Source organism: Pelecanus crispus, chromosome 7 (genome assembly GCF_030463565.1).
Source record: "Pelecanus crispus isolate bPelCri1 chromosome 7, bPelCri1.pri, whole genome shotgun sequence".
In the NCBI taxonomy this organism is placed as follows: domain Eukaryota; kingdom Metazoa; phylum Chordata; class Aves; order Pelecaniformes; family Pelecanidae; genus Pelecanus; species Pelecanus crispus.
In genome coordinates, this window is record NC_134649.1 from 44241392 (window position 1) to 44265057 (window position 23666).

General features: G+C 42.1%; 1 protein-coding gene across 1 annotated transcript in view; it reads left to right on the top strand.

Annotated features, from left to right (window-relative positions):
- The window catches only part of SLC25A26 (solute carrier family 25 member 26), a 90627-nt gene that overhangs the window by 45903 nt on the left and 21058 nt on the right, over window positions 1–23666 (top strand). The window contains exon 6 of the mRNA XM_075713567.1: window positions 17808–17852. Within this exon, the coding sequence (XP_075569682.1) occupies window positions 17808–17852 (45 nt within the window). The remainder of the gene's footprint in view (window positions 1–17807; window positions 17853–23666) is intronic.

The window sequence follows — 23666 nt, forward strand, 5'->3', positions numbered from 1 at the left end:
GTCACACTGGCTGACTTTGCTAACAATCTACTCAGAAATTCAGTGTACATATATGGTGACTTCTCTCCTGTTCACTTTTGAGCCCGAGAATAACATAGTCCTGTAGCTCAAGCTTCTGCACCACAGCATGCCTCAGACTACACAGGCTTGCACAGACTCTTAGGGTTATACTTGTTTCCCACAATTTTCTGCGTGTTTGTCTCTAAACGAACCATGAAATGATTCAGTGCCCGCATGTGGTTTTAATAACAAGCGTATGTGGGCAAATGAGAAAATACAGAATGTTCAACTGGAAGTTTCCAGCATACGATATGGGTTAAAATCGAAGTAGGTTTGTAGTACAGTGTTTGTCAGAGTTGGTTAATTACTTTTGGGTTATATGACACTTTAGATGAGACTTCTCTCTATAATCTTGTAACAACTGTTGAGTGGTAGAAGGCTCCATACTTAATCAAGGGCAGATTTGGAGCAATAAGTTTGATCTTCACTGGGATCTGATTGTTTTTCTGGGAAGTTTGTGTGTTGTTGTTGGGTTTTGGGGTTTTTTTTGTTTTGCTGCTGCTGTTGTTGGTTATTGGGGTTTTTGGTTTGGTGGTGGTTTTTTTTTTTTTTTTTTTTGAGAGAGAAAGTGCAGCAAGTAGCTTGCTGATCTTGTTTTAGCTGAGAGTTATGTCAAGGACTTATACTTCTTTAATAGGAAGTCACACTAGGCACCCGCATCTTGAAAACTGCAACTGCTGAAGATACATTCCAGCTTCAGGTGATCTTTTCAGAGTCCAGAGCAACCCTTCCCTTTACCACGTATCCTCAGCTTTGCAAAATGGTTCGGAAAAGACTTTGTGTCTTTCATTATTGTTTTATTAGAGAGCAGTAAGTTCTCAGATTTTCAAAACCTGGTTTTCTGTTCTTTTCTGCCACCTCAGATGTGTTCAGCTCTGATGTTCCTTCTTCCATGCATACTGAAGGGAGATTGAGAAATCCCACTAGCCTGAAATTAGAAGAAGAAATTTATTGCTGTCAGATGAGAGAATCTCTTTTAGATTATTCTGCCTCTATATTTTCTTTTGCTCCCAAACTTGAAGGGTTAATGTTGGTTTAGACTTAACCAGCTTTTGCTAACAATCTGGCTTAAGCTTGCTGATGAAATACACAGTAAGAATTGCCTTTGGCAGTCTTTGAGACTGATGTCCTGTGCGTGAAAGGGAGGAAAAGCATTGGAAAAGCCACAGGGAGGAAAAATGATAAATAAAGACAAGTACTTGAAAATTTTCTGCGAAGGAGAAAAGAAAAATCTGTTCTTATGCCTGTGATGAGAAGGTGAAGAAGAAATGACTTAAATTGCTCTGGGGAACTATCCAACAAAGCAGCACCTGAGCTGATCATCTGTGCGGTCCATCCATCAGGAGAGGCCATTAAAATAGGTTAGACAAACATGTAGGGAACGGGCCCTGCCCTTGGTCAATGGCCTTTAGATCTTGTTTTCTCCACAATACTGTAATTCCTGGGAAAGGCAGGTATAGTTCTAAGAGAAGGCATGCAAGCGAGCAGAGCTGTTCTTGTGACAGCAGTGCTTTGGGTATTGTGTAGAATAAGGGACTTAAGTAAAACAGGTGGATAAAGCCTATAAAATTTGTTAAACTCTGCGTTTCTCCACTTGTGTTACTGGAAGAGTTGTTTTTCTGTGGAGTTTTTTTTCAGTATCTAAATGATGTGTCAAGGTGACTGTGGTGTGTAGAGGTACCTAAACTTGGTGCATAGGTGTGTATTAGCCATGCTGGGCTGCTTTGGTTTCTTCTTACTGTGATCTTTGGGCACCAAACTTGATTGCAAAGAGGAGTTACATGGCACATCTATAGACCTTTTTGCTGCGCTGTGAAGAGTATAGGTCTGCTGGAAGCTCTGGTCAGTATAGAGGTCTGAAATGACAGCAAGGAAACTGCAGTAGAATTTGCTATAAATCCTGCCACCTCTGTAACTGACTTACATAAAACTTACAAAAAGTACTTTTGGCCCAGAAATTTGAAACCGGTTGTATGTCATCCAGGCATATAAGCTGGAGAAGGCCAAGTGGTCTGTATTTTGGGAGTGCAGAAGGTTTCAGGAGTATGCTGAGGTTGAGGGAAGAGTAGTTCCCCATGGCGGTTCTTGCTTTCTGGATCCAACCCCAAGCAGTTTATGGGACTTCTCGCAAAGCAAGGGCTATAGCGTCGAGGCAAATATTTGCATGTTCTAGAGGGGAAATGCACTTCTGTGAAGCACAAACATCCCAAGGTGCTGTAGATGATAACACCTGTATGCAGTTATTTTATCTCTGGGCTCATCAGGCTTTAGGAGCGGAGCCATATCTTAAAGGAGCTGTCACAGCAATCCTTGTTTGCCTCCAAGGTGTCTCCTGAAGTGCTCCTGCAGGTAATTAATCACCTAATAAAATACACTCTTTGACAGTAGGTGGAATTTGGAAATTAATTTGCACCCCTTAAATGAGGCTTCTAAAACTATAATTATCATGAAAGGAAGAAACGAGCTGTGTCAGGTGTATAAATGATTTATGTGTCAAGAATAAACTGTCACTGAAGTGGCACTTAAACTTGCAGCGTCTGCGCTGCATTTCTTTTAAGTGAATTAAGCAATGACATTTGCCCTCCCTCCCTCCCATATTTGCAGGTCCTGGGGCAAATCTTCAGTTGTTTGTGAAGTGTTTGGTACAAAAGTGACCTGCAACAAAACTATAGCTGCCTTTTCCACGTTCTCTTTCTCTAATGTGTGATCACTTCTTGCTGCCCCATTGTTCCCCGCTCAATGTCTTATCCCCAGAAGAGCCTCTGGCCTCTCCACAGACCTTGAGGACACCACAGACCTTATGCAGCCCAGTTGGCCATTTGGATTTCTCATTCTCTCTCCAAATAGTGGATTTTGTGAACTGGGTGTTGGTAGCATCAGGAAATAGAAAGGGGAGGAAGTTTTAACTAGTTGGCTGGACTGCATGTAGTATAAGTTACCTGGAATAAGAGGAAATTCAAGATACCTGATTCTCCTTTTTTTTTTTTTTTTTTTTTTAAATATGATACAGGTTTAAAGATGCCCGAGCGATCTATTTTTGAAAGTTGTGAGAGCAATTTTTTTAAAAAAATCCAGAGAAATGTGAGAGTAGCAACATTTTAAAAGTGAATAATTTACAAAAATATTTACCATTTACCTTCAAAATTGAGCAGACACCCTGCTAAAAATGTGTTACCAAAGTGTCTGACCTGTGCACCAGAGCATATGAAGACTTATTTGAGCTGTGTGGGTAAGGGGGACATGGGCTTCACTGCAGCCTTCACTGCGAAATTGCCACTAACAACTGTTCTAGTTGCTACATCTGAAATGTATTTGTTGCTGACAGTGTAATTTGCTGGCTTCAAAGTGTGCGTGGTGTGCCGATACAGTATATGTAGTTTGTGTGACATGGAAGAAAGTTGTCTCATTATTACATATTAATCTTACATTATTGGCACATTAATTTCTGAGAAAGCCCAAGAGGATTTCTATTCATATGTGTCAGACTGACTTCTCTAATGCACAGCTTCTGGGAAGGGCCATGCCTGATTATTTCCCCCATATTTGTTTGCCTGAAGTTAAGTTGACTTGAAGAAGGGATGAGGGTGCTCAGCACCGCTGGCTTGATTCCAAAGTCTTTCGCACACAGTGAGAAGATTTCTTGAGTTAAAGCCCCTTGAGAAAAACACGGAGTAAGAGTGAAATCATTTACAGTGCCCTTTTTATTTACATTTTAGTAACGTCGTCTCCTACGCCAGAAATGGCTTCTGCTGGAAAGCATCACAAACACAAACAGAACAGGCTGCCATTCAAAAAGCCCGTGCAATGCTATTAGATTGGAAATGCCATATTTAACTTATGGGAACTGACAGATTGCAAACAACTCGTGTGAGCAAAAAATACTCCTGAGTCTTACTTTTCGCTTAGGAGTGGAGGTTGGAATTATGCTATGCAAAACCCTTTCAGTATAAAAGAATACCTTTTTTCTCCCTTCTTCTCCAAAGTTTTACCACAAAGTATTTTTATTGGATTGCAGAATTTTTTGAAAGTGTACTGGAAATCTTTTTCATGAAAACCGAGTGGCAAAAATTAAACGCTCTGGAATGCAGCTGAAGGGGCAGTCCAACTACCCTGAGCATGTCCTGGTTTGCTTGAAATATGGTTGCCCTTTACAGGCACTCAATTCATCTTGAGGCCAATTTTAACAGTGCACAGTGCAGAAATGACTAACTGTTATGACATGCCCTGAACCAGCTCCAGTTCAGCTTGTGTAAATTCTACATGTGGGGTGCTTTTGGAGCTGACAGGTGGAATTTTATTGTGATTGTATTTAACTATTCCGCCACAGTAAAGGCTTTTGTCATTTATCTTACTGAGTTGCTACGTGTTGCAAAGCAAAGGCACGAGTTCTTCACTTCGTTGGGTTTTTTTTCAATCAGCACATCTTGTAAAGACTGTCGCTCGGGGTAGGTTCTTCCCAGTGTTCAGCTACGCTTTCTAAACGGGTACTTACCAGCTGGTCTGTGGGCACAGGGCATCATGTCAGGGTCTTTTTTGGGATGACCGCTGCTGGGCGCACCATGGTGGTGGTGGAAATAGCTCATCCTTGTTTTAAGCCTGAGAGTGAAGTCAGCCAATATCGGCTGTTCCTTAGGCCATGCTCAGAGATCCGCTTCTGGCTGCGCAGCCGGCTGAAGAGGTTACAGCCCCCCGTTGCTAGGTGCCATCTTTAACCTGGCTTATTGGGCTTGAAGCGGGGATGGAGCAGTTATGTGAGGAGCCAGACCAGCGCTTGGGGGGGATGGGGATGGGAAAGTGTGGCAGGGCTTGTGATAAGCACTTGGGAGCAGGGTGAAAGTAGTAACCAGCCCCTCTATCCCCAGGGCTGCAGATGGAAGGGGAAGTGCAAGCAGACAGTAGAGGTAGAGCTCATTCTGCTTCAGATTCTCTTTCTTAGTCTACTGGAAATTTCCTTCCAGCATAACAGGCTGTTTTCACCATGCCTATCAGCATTTCAGCACAAATTTGAGAACCTCCTTTCCGCCCCAGATTAGTCCTAGGCCTAAGACATTGATAACATTCACTGCAGGACTTCCAAACGAAGTTGGGTCATTTACTGGCATCATGTAAGTGAGGTTTTAAAATTGTATGTGTGAACACAGAATCAGCACGCTGTTCTGCAGGTTTCTTAACTCCTTTCATGATCCCAAAGACCACTACCAGTGGTGGTACTATTTAAAGAAAGCTGTTAAGGGTATTATATCTTTTGATTGAAAGCCACAGTTGATTTTTTGCTCTTATATGAGTTCCGTGGATTTTGGTTGTTTTGTCTGAAGTGGTCTATTAGTACTTGCGCTGAGATAAAAATTGCATCTTAAGTGAAGAAAGCATTCTGGCACAAATTAGAAAATCCCAGGGAAGATAAATGAAAAATGTAATTAAAATGCCTTGAGGTTGAAACATTCTGGGAATTGTAATGTATAGCTTGCTAATCTAATTAGAAAAAATCCTGGTTTAAGTCACCTGGATATATTATATGCTGCTAACACCAATCTGTTCCTTTTCAGCCCAAAAGGTTACGAACATTACACTGGGAAAGGCATTTGCTTTGAGATCAGCTCATTCTTTGTATTAGGCAATAGCATTGCTTGCTTTCCTCTTCTCTTTGGTCCTTAATTTGCTTGCTAATTTTTCTTTACTGCACTGCTGTTGCCCGGTTCTTTGAGTCCAGCTATGTGCAGTGCAACCTCAGGGACACCATGTCTTTGATCAGGATCAGTATTTTTTTCTTCAGATGCTGCCTTGCAATTTTGTTGAACTAATTTGGACAGATTCATCTCAGTCAGTCTCAGGGTGAAAGGAGCATCATGCATGCGTTACAGGGTCTGTGGGTGGCACCCAGAATAAGGCATCCAAATGCTGCAGGAATAGAAACGGTTCTGGAGACCTACCTAAGGGCAGGTTTCTTAGGCAGATACTAAAATACTGTCCACTGAAAAGGTAAAATTTCTGGAGATTCCTCATGGCTAGGGAATGCCTGGCTATTTCTCCAACCAACATTTTTGTGTTTGATTTTCTTTCCCCTCAAGTAATGCCTGTTGGCATGAAAATTATTTCATTGCTGATTTTCCGTTTCCCAGCTGGAAAACAATTGGGAAGACTATGGTTCAAATCATACAAATGTAAATCCCATGTACTGCTGTATATCACAGACAAAAGCCCATACCAGGCAGCACAACTTAAGCCATCGCACTGAGTTTTATGAATCTGCCTATGACAGCAGGGAATTGGCAAATCTGCCACTTGACTGTGATGGGCATTTGACGTGGCTGCAAAACCAATGAGGAAAAGAAATCATCTCAGTGGAACCTTCTGGATGCGAAATGGCCTTTAAATGAATTAAAGCTGTGACAGCAGAATTTCCCATCCCTTTCCCTCTAGAGGCCAGGCTGCAGTGGGCGTGCAATTTGGCTTTCTCCTTTTGGTGTCAATGTTTTCCACAGAAGTACGTTTCTTAAAGGGACCATCATTGCAACAGATGCTCTGCTCAGACCTGCTGCATGAGAGAGGAGCTGGAAATGGTGGGATCTGATCCCATCGTGGGGCCCTGGCAGTTGCATTGACTGCTTGGACGTTGCTGCTGCTAGTTGTGATGCTAAAAACCTCTTGGTGGAGCTGCAGTTGTGTTGTTACCTTGGCTTATCCTCTGTTGGGTGTTTGCGGTCACTTTGAGTTCTTTATTGTATATCTAAAGTAACCCACAGAAAAGTTTAGGCTATTTTCTTTGGCTTTTCTCTTCATTCACCACGTTGGTTGCAGCCCCAAATTAGCAGAAAACTTTGTTTAGGCGTCAGTTCAACAAAACACTTTGGCCCAGCTCCAACTCTGGAAGAGCTTTTAGATTAATGGGGAGTTGGGAGCGTAAAGAAGAGTATGGAGTCTAAGAACTTGTTTGGGTCTGGTCTTTAATGTTTTTAAAGCATAATCTTGTTCCTATTCAGCAATAGTGAAAGTTAAGCATGTGCTTAAGTGCTTTGCCAAGCATGGAGGGGATGATTTATACTGCTAAAGTGGAAACTTAATAGTGTCTACTTTGCTGATCACAGCTATAACCAGGATTTCATAGAACCAAGGGTTAGCTGCTGTCGTGCTCTGTAGTTCAGTTCCCATCAGGCTCTGAAGATAGCCCAAACCTCTAGCTGGCATTTGTGGACAGCCGTGCAGGGTGAACAAATGAAGCAAATAAGGGTTTGTGTGCATTTGGGATGTTCCAGTTGTTTACTCCTTGCCCACCAAAGCACCCTTGTTCCTCTGGATCCTGTTCCCATGTGCTTGTAGTTTGGCACGCTCTCTTCATGTCCAAGCTGGGTAACCGAGTCTGAGAAATTGTTTTGGTTTAGCTTTATGGTTTAACATTGTGGTTATGGTAGATCCTCAAGGCGGATGGAAATGAGGTGGCTGTGTAAAGACATGCAAATGAAGTCAAGGGCTTATGGTGAAAGCATCTTCTCCATAAATGAATTAAAACAAATCCTTGAGAGTCATGGCTTTTGTTTCCACAGGTCTCATAATGGTGGTGCTGCTGTGCAAGCACGGTTAGACTCCTTTGAGGAAGCCTGCAAGAGGTTCTTGAAAGCAAACCCTCCCTGCACTCCGCATGCTGGAGTTGCGTACGCAGCCAGCCTCGTCTGAAGTTTTTTCCCAGCTTGCTGACAGGCAGGAAGTTGGGGGATGCAGGCAGCGAGACGGCTTTCCCAGGGGCTCGATTGCTGTGGACGAGTCTGCAAGTCCACACCTGGGAGGGCAGCGAGTCCCAGGTGGCCCGGCAGTGTCCAACCCGACATCGTGCAGCTGCTACCTTTGGGTGGGGGTGGAAGAAATGCTCCATTAGGAGCAGAGTAGCTCTCCAGCTGCATCGGCAGGGAGGTCTGCTGGGTCCAGGGGGCTTCCTGTTTAAATAGTTTCAGAGTCTGCAGAATTGGTTAAACAGTCAAAAAAAATTACAGAGGGTAAAAAAAAGAAAAAAAATAAAGGAACCATCCTTCCTGTATCTGTACGTGCATTGTCTAACTGTTCGTTTGGGTTCGATCAAATGCTTGTTGCGATTTTTCAATTAATTTTAATGGGTTTTAGATCAGGTCTTTTGTAATGTGGAATCAGATTGAAGTTTGTGGGACTGTAGCTGCAGTTCAGGAAAGCTCATGCTTTAATACATAAAAGCTAGGAGAGATCATTGGCATAAGCTAGTAGGTCCCCCACTGTAACATAGGCAAGTTATTTCACTCTGATTTCTGCAAAACCGCATCTTGCAGTTGGGCTAAAGCAATGCAACCATTTATTAAAAAATAAAAAAGGTAGGTGAAGGAGAGAAAATAGTCTGGTCTTATTTCAGGCACACAGGATAGTCAGACTGTTCAGTACAGGATTTAAGGACATATTTAACTGCTTCTCTATAAAGAGGTGGAAAATTAGACATGTGTTTTAGTGCTTTGCAGGAACCAGCTCCTATTTAGCTAACACCAACGGAGATCACACGTGGCGAACTCTTTCATGGAGTCTGTGAAGATCAGTCCTTTAACTCCACCTGTACTGAGTTGCCATTTAGGCTGCCGTATGGCGGCCGCTCACCCTGGCCCGCTGAAGCTTCCCCTGCGTTTCCCCTGAGCGTTGTTTAATTGGCACCCATTGGGGTGCTGCCTGTGAGACTGTGAGCGCCTTGCAGGACAAGGCTATTTCTTTTACCTGTGGTGTGCAATGCAGATATGGCTCTTCCTAAACAATGGAAAATAGCAGTCACAGAAGGAAGCTTGGCAATGCCCCATTTTTGTGAGATACTCACAAAATTTTGAATGTGTATGCACATACGTGTGTATACATGTGTGTAAGGTAAGTAAAATACCTTTACATGAATAGCATTTCCTAAATTTGACATTAATCTGCATTTTTTCTCTCTGCCACATGATGGAGATAATGGTGTGAGATATATAAACAGTGGTGCATGGGTCATGCACTTCAAAGAAAGAAGTTTCAACTTCATGGTTTATAGTAGTTGTTCCATTAATGTTGGGCTTGCGCTACCCTTGATGGAGTAATTTTCTCATACTATCTGTGGGGTGTTTTGTTTAAAGCAACGTTTGGTTACTTGTCTTGCTCTGTTTTTTTTTTTTTTTTTTCCCCCACAAAAGGCAAATATGCAGGAATACCCTTACCAAATAATCAGGGCTATTGATGCAGCAAAACACCAAGGTTTGTATTTGGTAAAACATTCAAAAGAATTTGCTTAGCTTGCATTAACTTTATTGGGACTTTAAGTTGTACTTAAATGTACACGGTTTGGGCTCAGATAAAGCTACTAGTAGGACTGTTGGGTACGCTTCTGTAAAAGCAGGGAATTTGCAGCAGTTCCTGCTTAAGAAGTTTAAAAAGAGCACGTCTTAGATCCTGCTCTCACCATGAGTCTGACTGTGCATCCTGGGAAGGGCATGGTAAGATCCAAATTAGTTGATCCTTGTGTTGTATGCTAGAACCCTTGCATCTGCTCTCTCCTCTTTTCTCCATCTTGAGTGTGGGTCCTGATCCAGAAGCTATCAAAGCCACATGTGCAAAATTCCCAGTGATGAACTTTGGATCAGGCCTATAGGCAAAGGCAGAGATGGATTTTCCCATGGAAGTTTTTTTAGTGACATTCAGAAATCTCCTAGTGAGAGACGTATTTAATTTTTATGGTGAGAGCTGCTGTGTTGTATTTGTAATCATAATGTAGCAACAAGACATTTGTAACAAAACTACTATAGGTTGAGATACATCCAGGAAGGAAAAAACACATGTTTCTTCCCAGTCTGTTATTTTTTTTTGGTGGCTGTTACTCTGAGGACAAGAATTCCTATGCTGATGTCAGTGCCATTACAGCTGCACTGTTGTCAAGTTTCTTTGATTGAATATTTGCTAGATGAAGCAATACTCTCACTCCTCTCTATAGATCCACCTGCCTTGTGAATCAAATATGCTGCTTTTTTAATTCCTTGTGCTTAGGTCCATGTATCTCCTGCAAAATTCTCATTTGAGGAACTGTTCAACTCTGTGATACTGCAAATGTGTCAGTCCACTGTCTGCCTATAATATTTCTTCTTTGATCAGAGTTTAGAAGTTTGTATGTAGAGGCTCTTCCTTGATCGGTGCTTTTCATAAGGCATTTTTGTAATTATACTAACATTTAAAATGTTACATGTATGTAAAATGTACATTAAAATGCCTTCAAAGTTAGCAAACTGATGTGCTTCCCGGACAGCAGCACATAACCAAGCGTGTGTGTGTCCACCCACGTATTGATGTAATAGTTTCTACAAATGTTAGGGTTTTTCCTCAGAAGACTTTTTCCAGAAATGCTGCGCTCCATGCTTTAGGGTTCTGCTCCTATGTTTTTTTTCATGAGAACAAAGATTAGTCCTTCATGGTCCTAAACTCAATGCATGTGCATGACTTAAAGGCATTACCTACCAATAAATAGGAGATTAGCTGTGGCTTGTGTATTTCCTGATCAGTTCAGGTTTTTTCAGATGGCTCGTTGTTATCCCGTTTCCTTTAACGATGGGACACTTTAATGAGTTTGCCATCTGACATACATCTGCTTCCTGTTAAACAATACCTTCATTCTTCTAGAGCTGCTAAACTCATCTTTTATCCTACAAGATTTTTATCTGCGCCTTGAAAACAGCATGTACAAATCGATGTCAGCATATTCATTTTCTTGTTGAGGATCTTTTTTGATACGTTGCTTTCAAGAAGGAATAGCAAAACGGGCATCTCCTTTAGTGCTTGTTTGTTGGAGAATGGGAGAACATGGATATTATTTGTCTAATTAGGGGCCAGCTAATCAGTCCAGCTCCTGTTTGAAGTCCAATAAGATTGACTTCTGTGGCTAACATTACACAATTTCTAATAGTTATTCTATCCTGCCAGCAAAGTAAGGGGCTGGTGCACAAGGGGGGAATTTTGAAGGCTCGATGATGATCTGTCTCATGTGTGTGCAAAGTTAGCGCTCTGTGATCATTGGGCTCTCTTAAAGCAATCCAGCCTGCATTGAGTTTGTGCATCTGCCTCAGTGCTTCTCTTTTTCCCATGTTTTGGGAACACAGAGTCGTGCCGGATCTCTGACTGTGTCTTTCCCCTTTGCTGGTCAACATTGCCCCTGCAGAAAACCTTTTTTCTTTTTTTTCTTTTTCTTTTTTAATCATAAAACCTTTTTCTAGTGGGGAAAACTGGATAGAATTTTCCTTGTATTTATCTGTCTCTACATAGTGTCCTTTATGTGTTGCTTTTATAATGAGCGTGTGGTGCTGTTCAAAAGAAAATCCTGTTGTATGTGGAGTTCTGCCATACAGGTCCAAAGGACATCTGTGAGAAGGGCTTGTACCCCAACTAAGCAACCCTGTGGGGCACATAATGTTTTGTCTCAGAAAGGAATTTACTTCCAAATGTTCGCATATGCCAAGTGACAAGTGGAAATACTTTGGGTTTAGAGCCGGGGAAACAGAGGAAGCAAGGTGCAAATATTTATTTGAGGGTTAGTGGATGCTCCAATCAGAATAATGAGTATAATTCAGGAATTTTGGATCCCCGTTTATAGCTTTACAGTTGTCTCCCAGCTCACACAGGGTTAATGTTACTTGCTTGAAAATGAGGGAATTGCTGCTCACCTCAGGTGGCTGCTGGTGCATGATCTGAAACCTTTGTTTTAATCATACTCTGGCACTGTTGAGGCTGGTGTTTCTACCACCCTAGATGCCGTTCCTTTGCCTCTGGCAGTGCTGCAGAGCATGCGTTCAACTCTGAAGCTGTGAAAAGTTGTTTGTTGCAAATGCAACTTAATTGTTTTACCTGTGATGGCCCAGCTTCTCATGGGGTTCCACCTCTCTTCGTGTAGTCTTATAGGAAGGCACTGTATGTGAACTTGGTCTTTCACTGTGTCTCTTAAGGAATGGAGCCAAATGAAGATCTTATCTGGTCATTGCTACGGCAGCGTTGTCATACATGCCTGAAGAGTTTTGTTTCTAATTGCATCAATGTTTATTAACAAAGCCCTCCATCATTTATTTAACATACAAACTTGTCCATTCTTTCACCACGCTCACACCTTTCATCTCTCGGAGCTCCAGGAACACGGCTGATGGCTTTGACAGTCTTTCATTCATGTTAAGATTACAAATGCCCTTCATTAGGTTCCTTGTGGAGTCTGCAGTTTATCAAGGAGGATAAACTCCTTGTTTACCTGCCTTGGGAGGCAGTATTAATTGAAGTTTGCAAGAAAATAAGTCTGCTTTGTCAGTTTTGGGGCATACCATTGATGATGGCTGTGCTGAGCTCCTCTACGCCTTCGCCTTTAGTCAGTGTTGTGGACAGCTACAGATCTTCATGATGGTGTCTATTGCTGTGACCTCTGACATGACCATGGGAGAGGTTTACCTCATTTCATGCTGTCTTTTCAAATCCCATCATGGGGAAAGTATATTTATAGCTGGAACATCAGTTTATCATAATCCAGATGTATTGAACAAGCGTGTGAAGAATTTTAGGAGGACAAGACACTGAACCAGATTTACTGTGATTATTATCAGTAGAAGTGTTTTGGTGTTAGCTCCAGTGGGCAGACAGGGTTGTTTTATTCTACTGCAAGTTGAACCTATTTGAAAAGAACCATCTTTTATGAAGAAGCTGATTTAAAAAAAAAAAAAAAAAAAAAAAAGGAATGTAAAAGGGACTTAGGTAAAGGGAAGATTGTTCTCCTGAAATTCGTGGCTTATGTATCCTTGGAAAACAGTATATTTTTTGATACTCAGAAGCAGTTTATTAGACTTTTCTTTGTAATTCCAATGGAAGAGGCACAGTTTGGCACCTGCAGCTCAGACACTGGTGGAGCACTCCTTATAAATACAGGCTTCAACAGTGATAGCATCTCTGTGAGCCTCGTTAAAGTGCCCACGAGTGACAGGTTAGGTGCAAGTTTGAGAACTGCTCCGTGATGACTGCAGAACGTTCTCCCTGAAGGGAGCAGATGTTCTTGCCATTGGCCTTTGTGGTATTAGTACTGTCAAAATCTTCTTGGTAACTGTTGGCTTTTCTCTCATTGCTGTTAATGTAGGGAACAGCGGAGGTATTGGTGAGAGCAGTTTCTGGGACGGAGGTACAGTTTCAGGGAAGTTGAGAAAGCTCTTACAAGGTGAGCCTGTTTCCTCCTCTGGCTGTTTATACCAATCTCTCCTTCAGTATTTACTCTAATGTTTGTAAAAAGAGATGGCTCTTCTGGAGAGCAAAGCCTGCTGAACTGGAGACAGAGAAAACTTGAATAAACAAACATGTGCCACAGATTAGTAAGAACATCTGTAGGTTTTATATTGTTTTGAGAACACATACCACATAGTTTTTCATTTCTGATGCTTTTCTAGTTTCTCCCCTTCTTTCTGTCTCTCTCTTTTCCTCTTCTTTTTAAATATATTGCTAATAAAGGTTGGAGGTAGAAAGCACAGCTGGATTATGCATGACATGCCACTGTTTAATTTCTAGCTCGGAGGATGAGAAGAAGAGTAGTTTTATTGTATCCTAGAAGAGAATAAAGCCACATACAAATTCCAGCCATGGACATCTGTTTCCTCTTTGTGTGAAAGAATTCTCATATTTGGAAGGGAATCCCAGTTCTGAGGAGGCTGATGAGGTTGGTTTTTTTTTTTTTTCCTTTTGGTTCTTCCCCCCTTCTTTGCCACTCCTTCAGCATGTTCTCTTTGCTCCCTGGCTGCTGTGTTTCCTTCAGGACAATGCCAGCTTGCAATTTAGCATCAGATATTGAACGGGTGAATTTTCAGTTACTTTAAAATGTTGTGTTGTAGTTGCGAAGAGTATTACTCCTCCTTAAATGTCTTTTATTCAATTAAACAGTATTTGGTGGGAGTACTTTTTCTCTCTCATCAATCTTCAGTCCTTGCAGGTTGGTATTTTTTTTAGAAGTGAGATGTGTGTGTCTGTTGCTCTGGCCATGAGGTGCAACTATTTCTAGAAGTAACTTATTAAAAATAATTTTTAAAATCCTTCTGTATCAGGAGAATTAAGTAGATCTGTAGAAATAAGAATCTGCAATGTTCATTACATTGTTAGGCATCAGGTGCTATGGACTACAGGGACCAGAGTAAATGATAATTTCACTAACCTATAAAACATTTTGGCATAATGATTTACAGCTGTCTGGGGGCTTTAAACTTCTTTTTTTTTTTTGGTGTAAGAGTTGATTCTGTTGAACAAACAGCACAGTTATATAACATTAGGCCAGACATGAGAACTGGTACTCTCTGTCTATTTTATATTAATGTCGAATGAGAGGTTGGCGGAGCTCGCCAGGGTTTCATATTTGCTGGCAGAAAGTTACCCACATGTGTGGACCACATTTTTATTGTTGCCTTAGCCTATTTCAGGCATAAATATTGCTGCCTGGCAGGGTGTGATTCTGTTCATTGCTGAAGAGCTTTTCTTTTAAAAAGCAAAATATGAAAACGAATGAAATGCTGTAAATGTTCAAATTAAGAAGTGTCCCCAGACTGCGAGATTTTGTCACGTCTGTCGTGCTAGAGGAATAAAGGGTAATAAAGCCATCTAAAGGCTTTTTCATTGTTGGATGCGTTACCCTTGTAGAGCTGTTTCTTTTTGCATATATTAATACTACTTCTGGGCGTGGGCTGTTTGGTCTCTTAGGGAAACGAGGCTTATGCAAACAGGGTGTATGCACACACGAACACACAGCAGCCTGTGCAGCCCTTGGACGTGTTGGCCATGGAAATGTGGCGGAAAGGCAGAGGCTGCAAAGAAAACTAGGAGTTCTATAGGTTTCTTGTAAATATGTGTGTGAGGGCTTTCAACACGGGCTGTGGAATAGATGTCGAGATGGAATGTGATGGAAGTCCCTGTCGTGGGAAGATCGCTGAACCCAGCTTGGAAATTATTTGGCTTCAGAGAATCTTATGACAAAAAACAAATCCACAGGAAGCCAGAGTCCCTTTCATTCCAGTACCCATGAAAGCGCTTGCGTGGGTTTTGGTTTTAAGTCAGGATGTTGTCAAACAGGCTCCAATGGATGACTGTAAGAAATGGGGGACATCTTGCTAAGGTCTTAGTGCAGGTGAAGGTGCTGCTTTGCTTGTTTTTGTTGGTGGTGCTTCCTAGTTTGTTTGCTTTTTGTAAGTTTTCCAAGTCTATTAAAATGTGACTTAGGAATATTTAGGCCCTTATCCTGTGGGTGTCTTAGAGAGGAGGGAGCCCAGCCCCTGTGCAGATCCCGCTGACATACATCCGAAATCTTCCCAGGCATTTTGGTAGCCTGCGCATTGCAGCATCTCGTGGGGAGCACGGGGAAAAGTGAAACCGATAATCCCCATCCAGTTCTGGTCCCCGCTGAGCGGGACACGGAAAGCAAACACCAGTAACGCCGAAAATCAAACAGCAGTTGTGAACAAATTTCCTCTTTGATTGAAATGCTTCTAGCTAGGAGATAAAAAGGGGTTTATGTCAAAAGCTTCCCTTGTTGTCTTACTAACAGCTGCATAATTTTACCACTCATTCACGCATATAAAAAAGCAAAACTTGGAGACTGTATTTGAAAGCTTGTTTTGTTCAGTGTACAGCTGGATGCAGAGCGTTTCCTTTTCTCTCTTTTAACAAATTTGAAGCAAATGGAGTGGGTATTGTTTCTTTTTTTTCATATTTTTTGGCCTAGATAATAGAAGATTATGTTGCTTTTCATTTTATGTTGCAAAGAAATCATGCCATATAACTCCAATTCAACAGTGATGCAGCAGCATGTGGAGATATATATATCTTCTCATAAATATATTACCACACATTACTGTCAAATAGCTGGACTTTTTCACCCAGTATTAAAAATAAAATTTAATTGCTCCATTAGAGTTTCAAGGCCGTGATGAATAAGAGCCATGTCTGACCTTTATTGTGGGGCTCCGAGATGCCACCAGGGATATTGCTCATTGCTCAAGATGACAAGCGTCCTCTGAGATTTCAGTTTGTCAGCTCAATGTACAGCAGTGACATTGATTTCTTCTCACTGCCATTTCCTGCCTGAATAGATAACAAATTTTCTGTGGCAGGTGTCTGTCAAGCTTAGTTTTGCCTGGCAGATTAACTTAATAGACTCATTTATTAATCATTAGTTGCAACACAGTGAAGCAGACAATACGCTTTAACTCTCGTGATGTTGAATGGACATACCATTTCAGATTCCTTCGTGTAGCTTGAATTTGGATTTAATAAGCCATTCGTATCTCTGTAGTGGATGTTTTTAACCTGACATTATTCACATTACAAAGAGCAAAGATTTATGTATTAGTTAAGTGTGACCCATTTTGAGTCTGTACTACTTTTCATGGCAAAAGGCGCGTAAGTGCTTTCTGAGACTACTAAAATGATGTACAAACTACAAAATCTACCTACATAAGGGGGAAAACTAATCCAAGATGCATCATACCTGGGGAAGGAAGATAATAGTAGGAGAAAAAAATAGATACTTGGAAGATTTGAAACTGGGGCTGACTGGCTGTTGAAGTGGAGGGGATAACTGCAGTAGCATTTAGGAAGGGGCAAAGTAGACCTGCAGATACAGCTGTAGGGCAATTCTGGCACAGGCTAGTATTTTCATAGGGACTCCTTCCTCTGAGATGTCTTGAGATAGATACCTGGGCTGGAGATAGCAAAGGCAGGGTTGGTACCAGAGGAGGATATTTGACAGGGCTTGTTAGAACGGTGACGGAGGAGGAAGAGCCCAGAATAACTTAGTGGAGAGATTGGAGGAGGAAGAAACTATAAGGGAAGGCATAACCTTGGAAAGTGATGTCCCTTGTTGCAAAGAATCACTCTGTTCATGGTGAAAAGTGACTTATGTTAGTGTTAGCCTCTAACTTATGTTAGAAAAGTGTTAGCCCTGCACAGCCTATAGGGCTGACAGAAATATATGTTTGCTTTTTTCCCTGTGTATTAAGAGAGTTGGTCACAAGGCGTTTATCAGGGCAAAATCTGTAAAGGAGCTGGAAATGCACAGGCACTGCTGAGGACACACAGCAGCAGGAATGAGCCTAGGTAGAGATACAGGCTGTTGCTGAAGAGAAGAACCTCTCGTTACAGGTGATGAGAAGAGAACCTCCAAGCATCTCCCTTGGATTTTGGTTGGGTTGTGGTAGCTCTTCACAACCCGCTTTTAATTCTCTAGGGCTCTTGGTAATGTGAGATCTCTGGGAGATGTTCAGAAAAGTTTCCCTCTGCAGCCGATGCCCGAACTGCAAAGGCCTGGTTGGAGCACAACTGTTTTCAGCTCAGCATGTGTGAGAGTGTGTATTGCTGAAGATGGTTTTTTGCCAGGCTGTGTTCCTGGCCTTGGGAACGTGTTTCTTGAACCATCCTTATGGCTTTCTTGGCTAAGCGTCAAACCAAGAATGTCCCTGCACTAGATCATACTGCTTATTGCTCTTCTAGGCCACCTTGGTAACAATACATTAACGTCTCGGCAGGGAATGTGATAAACAAAGTAAAACTGCTTTAGTGAAACCAGTCATTTAATAGCAGCCTACATAAAGTGTCCTTAAAGATTTGTAAATGTAATAAGCTGCAGTTCATTGAGTGTACAATAACTGTTCCTAATTTAGCCAGTCAAGGAACATGCCAACCTAATTTGCTTTTGTAACATTATGTTGTTGGTTTTTTTTCTTTTCCAACCTCTCCAGATCCCTTTCTCTCTGGTACAGTTTCCCCTCTGGGAGTCCTTAAAGGTAAGTCCTCTTTAATTATAGAAATATAAGTTACACGTTTTGCAGAGGATTTCCATAGTAACTTATCTAACTTGATTATCACGATTATGGGCACATCCAAGTATCAGTAAGTATGTACCAACCTATCTGTGCATGTGAAGATTATTTGCCTGAATATCTGAAAAATAACAGGGAACATCTAACCACTGATATGTGGCACACAGTCTAAATTTTACTCCCCAGCATGCCAGAAATCTTATCTGCTACCCTAGCTATTTTTACTGATTAGAGTGGGAACCATCTTGTCTTCTGGTTCTTTTTTTATTTCATTTTAATTTTTTTAGCATTTCACTCTTCCAGGTAACAGGCAATTGCAAAAGATACAAAGAAAACTGACTGAGCCTGGGTTTGTAGACGGGGGAAACTCTCAGTGCTTTGCTGGCAAGCTATGTTGATGGGCTGCGTGTACGCTATTTCAACGGTCATTTAAAGGTGGTGTCAACTGGATGACATTTTAATAGTGCAGTCTTTCAGAACGATGTGCTGTTCTCCCACCAGCTGGTTGCTTTGTTTATCATGGACAGAGTCAGGGGTCTAGATTTTGGAGCACAGAGTTGGATTTGAACTCATGCAATTTCTCTGTCCCTCTGTTTTTTCCTTTAGCTCACTGCAAAAGGCAGGGTTTTTCAGGTGCTTTGAGATCCTGGCTTGAAAGACAGAAAATTATTGCAGATCATTGAAAGCATTGTAGCAAAATATAATATTTATGTAGGAGCTGGAGAGAGAGTAATTTTCTTGTTGTTAAGGGTGCTGGACTTCTGAGAAAGCTTGGCACTGAGACCCAAACTAGGAAGAGCTACTGGGAAGGATGGGAACTGGTGATGATCTTCCTTGCCCCTTGCTGGTTCTATTGAGGGAGGAGGGTTTATGTTCTCCTTGGTCCATGCTTGGTTGGAACAATAGCTTGTCCCCTCGCTATGTGTCAGTAGCTTGGGTTGCTCTGGAGGGACGAGTCCACAGCGTGAATGTTTGCATCTAGAAGCTTCAGGGAGTCAAATATAAAGGGGAGTCCGCAGACGGGAGGAGCGTGAAATACACCAAGAGCTTTCACAGAACTGAGCTGTGTTTTGCAGAGGATTCCGTAGGAACTTCATGAGCTTGGTCTGATGCGGTGTCTGGGTATCGTCCCATTGCACAGGGTAGCTTTGGCTGCCTTATTAGGAATCTCTTTCCCTGCCAGTGTCTAAGGAATGGCTTTCTGTAAACTCTTCAGCAGCGATACTGGCCTGACCTGCTAATTGTTAATGCAGCAGCCATGTTTGGGAGCAAGAGGTGGCAGTGCTTAAAGACAAAAAGTGCAGTGTTCTTGCCAAAACCACATAAAGCAGCCGCATCGTGTAGCTGTTTTCAGACTGTACAGTTATTTTAACTAATGTCCACGTAGCTGTGACAAGAAAATGTATTGTTTAGATTGCAGGCTCTAAAGAAGACAGTTTGAATTTAGCTAGCTACAGGAGTGAGTCACTCTAGGATGAGACATCATGTTTAATCTAAAGAAGTCAGTGCAGATCTGAAGAGAAACAAAACTGGGTTAGTTTGTTCCATGGACCAGCTGCAATTTATTCTTCTGACTGTGGAACCAAAAGTAGAAAATGGCAAAAATCAGTCTTGCATGCTCCAGTCACTTTGAGCACACGGAGAGAGCTCAAGGTTTGTCACATCAAAGCCAGGCAGTGAAAGCAGAATATGTTTTGTTCATCTGAATGAAGCTCTTAAAAGGAATTGCCCTGACAGTACAACAAAGGAGAAGAAATATTACGGTCCCATCAACAGGCTGGATGTGGCCGGTAGCATCAATAGGAGACCAGTTCAGGCTAGGGCTTCTCACGGGTGCGTGAAGAGACAGAGGTAGGAGTGCAAAGGACAAGAGACAAACGGTGTGCAGCCTGAGCACAGAAGAATTTACTGAAACTGTTGGTTAGATAATGGCTGAGGGACTGTTCTGCACTGTATTAATGGGATTACTTGAGAAAGTAAATGCGGGAGCAGTTGGGTATGATGTGTGTGGATCTTCTCACAGAGGAGAACAGGACAAGTGCTGTGGCTGTGTCATTTTTAAAACCATTAGTACAGAGTTACATAAGATGATGGATTATAGACTCAGTCTTGTAATTCCCTGAACAACCTAATCACCAGAAAAATGAGGAAAAATATCTTTCCATGGTAAAGGATAGCTAGCAAGGCACATGGAAGAAGAAGAGAGTTTCCTTTTCCTTCACTTATGTGCTAGCTGCAGCCAGCAGCAGGGTGTTAAGCTTAAAGAAGCCTGATAAAGGCTTGTCATAGGCAGAAAATCAGGTGTTTCTATATCCCATTTTTTTCTATCTGCTTTGCTCCAAGCTGCTATGGTTATTCTTTGTGCTTCCAGCGGGCTTTAGCCACAGTTTACATGCATAGTTTTCTTCTGTCTGTGAATGTAGACCAGCTGTCCTATGTGAGACTAAACTTGCATATCATGCACTAAACTAAGAAGAAGAGAGAACATTATATAGATTACTGAACTATAAGGTTACTTACACTGTGTGTGCTGGAAAAGGAGGTATTGCAGTAATTAGCAAGGAATAGATACTGTTTCAAATACTGGCTTTACCTCCAGTTACTCAGGTGAACACACATCTTAGAGACAGTTAATCGACTCATTTCTTAGGTCACAGTGACTCAAGAAACAACAGTAAAGAAATGATGGTGATTTTAGTAAAAAAGAAAACTACTTTTTTTTTTTTTTTTTGATGTAGGTAGCATCCACTGCTATATTGCATGCTTAATGTCCTTTCCCTTCCCAATTCTTCATTTTTCCGTGTTTTGATTTAGGCACAGATTATTGATACAAACCAAAGGGGAGGAGGAAACTGCTATGATGTATCGGATTTCAGGACGGGCATTGTAAATCTCTACCAGGATGAGTTAGTGTAGTGCTTCTCTGTCTTTTTAGCCCCAGCCTTACAGCTAAAACAATTTTGAAGTCTTCTCAGAGTTCAGGAAAAGAAGGGGCATTTCAAATTTCATTTGCTTTCTGCTATACCAACCCTCGGAGGAGCACCATGGCTGATTACCACTGTGGCAGTTTGATCAGGTTTAGGTTCTTTTAGGTGGGGCTAATGCTTCTGATCCCATCTCAAAGCCAGCTGGCCATGAAGAAAGACAGCAGAACATACTGGTGGTGTGCTTCCCAAATGCCAGCTGAGCACGCTGCCTTCTGTATTAGTTCAAGTTTTGGAATAATGTTCTAAGATACTGGTATGCTGCCCTGGAATTTTCAGGGTGCCTCTGTAACTTGCTTTGGAAATACTATATGTGTGTTCTTCATTGTGGGAATTTCAGATTACAGGGTCTGTGTATTTGGCATGAAATTGTGGTGGGTTACAGGGAGTCTGGGCAGCTCCCTTGCTTTCACCCTGCTGTCGGGGATGTGAGCCTCCACTCAGATGACTGTAGCACTGTGGAGTTCATCCCTTCTGTGTGATCTTCTCTTCTGCTCTGTTCAGGCATTTTATTCAGCACTTCTAATCATCTTATCTGAGTATCTACCAACAGCACATAAATGATTTATCATTTGTTTCATGTTGCGTTTTAATCCATAATTTGTCTCTTTTAGACCTAACTGAGAAAAAAGAAAACTTTAATTTCTGCTGTGGGGATATTGCAGAAATATAAGGCATCAGGGTTTGTTTTTTTTTTTTTTCCCAACAAAATGAAGTTTAGAAAACCCACACAAAATCAAGAGCCTCTGGTTAGGTTTGAGTGCAGAAACATCTTGTAAAAAATGCCTGCTTCTTATGTCTGAGTGGAAATGGTCAGCTCCCTCAGAGAACAGTGCTGCGTGTAAGATAAACCCGTTGCAGGTGAAACAAGACTCAGTCCTCTTGGGTTTTATATTTCTGCATGTTGGCTGCGCTTCAGAGTCTCTGAGAGTTACTCCAATGCAGCTGTACATGGAGAATGCTCTCTTTATAGACCAGATGTATTGTATATCTGGAGAAAAGGCTCTGGTAGCTGGTGAGGAGGGAAGGAACAGGCAGGATAGGAGGACATAGGTCTCAAATGAACAGACTTGAAAAATAAGGGGTTTTTTTGTTTGTTTGGTTGTTTTTTTAAAGAGGGGAAAAAAACCCTACTATCCTGGGAACCTTCTGTGTTTTTCACTAGACACGTCCGATTCTGAGATGAGACACTTGGACATTGCTAAGACTATATAACCTCAGTGTTGGGCTGACTTCACCGTGCAGACTTGTGTGTGCCAGCCTGCTCTTGCACACACAGCCTCTCTCGGAGCGCTGGCATAGACCGTGCTGGCCCATGACCTGCAAGGAAAGATAAAAATCTTGGATTGACCATGCTCAAGGCTCAAGGTTCTGGCTCCTCTGGCACTCAGCTGGGGCCAGGATTTCCCTCTTTGTCTCAGTGCTGGGCAAAACCTAAAGCTCTTAGACTTTCTGCAGCTATAGTGAGCCCATGTGGGTTTTTTGTCACTGGCTTTAGCAATAAGATAATTTTCTCAAATCTGTAAATCTCACAAATTAACAGGTGTTTTACAAAGAGAGATACTTGGTTGGACCTTCAGAGGCAATAGCTACAGACAGGGAGCTGGGAAACATGGGCAGGTATCTCCTGTAAGATTTTGTAATGACTGTGGTGGCATGTGATAGTGGTGTAAGATGCTGAACAAGGAGGAATGCTTTGGTGGCTTTAGGAGAAAAGAATGGTTTGAAGAGTACACACAGACACATTTCCACCCTGTGAAATAAGCAGGGCATTGCAGTAAAGAGTGGGGAGAGTTCAGCTGTTCCCCTGTGAAGCTGAGCAATAGCAGAAGGTTGGTTGGGTCAGAACAAAAGTTCCCCGTGTTGTTCCTAAACTGGTTTCTGCCCACACAATGGAGAGCAGGCTTGGGATTGGGCTTACACTTCCTTAGGCCCCTTGTTTTCTGTCCAGGTTCAGCTGCCACCCCAGGCCCAAGGCACTTGTGTTGAGAGGAACAGAGCCTTGGAAATCTGCTGGTGGACTGGACTGTAGATCTACATGAAGGCATTGGCACGTCTACTTGTTTGCTTGGTTCTGCTGGTTGCCCCCTACAGAGAGCTCAACTTCTGGGGGCTGGTATAGGCAGTATAGGGTGTGAACAAATCTGGTTCAAGGGTGGGTTTGGCCTTGCTTGTAGTTGTCAGTGCAGATATACCTTTGAGATATACCTTGAAACATGCCGTGCAAAGACTGCTTGGTGGGGTTCTGTGGAGGGTGAGGACTCTAATCTTGGTTGGAGCTCATTGCACCTGATTTTTAAAGTTAATAAGAATGAAAAGTTTACAGAATGCTTCTGCCCAGGCAGCTGGGGTTCTCAGCAGTAATACGTGTTTATAACTCCACCATTGAAACAATAAACCGCATGCTATTTCCCTCCTAAAATTTACAATCAAATCTGTTGCTGTTTAACAGGGTAAGTAGAAAATAGAGGAATGTAGCCAAACTGGGCCTAAAATGGCTTTCCCTGCTCTATAGGTAGGTGACAGCTTTCCTTCTTTCCTGGAGAAGCAGTCTAGTATTTCTTTTCTGCTGTGCTCAGCTGCATATAAGTCAAGAGTAAATGAAACGCAGTCCCGGCTTTAAACCCATTTCCTTGCAGGCAGTGTAGTAAGTGTTCTGCCATACCTCGCTCCCCCTTTGAGTAACGATCGGGCTGATTTAGGGATTAAGTCCTAATCGTTAAATAATGCTAACGTGTCTGCCATTTGCTTAGGTGCTGTATCAGGAAAACAGATTTCCACGGCGGTGTTTCGA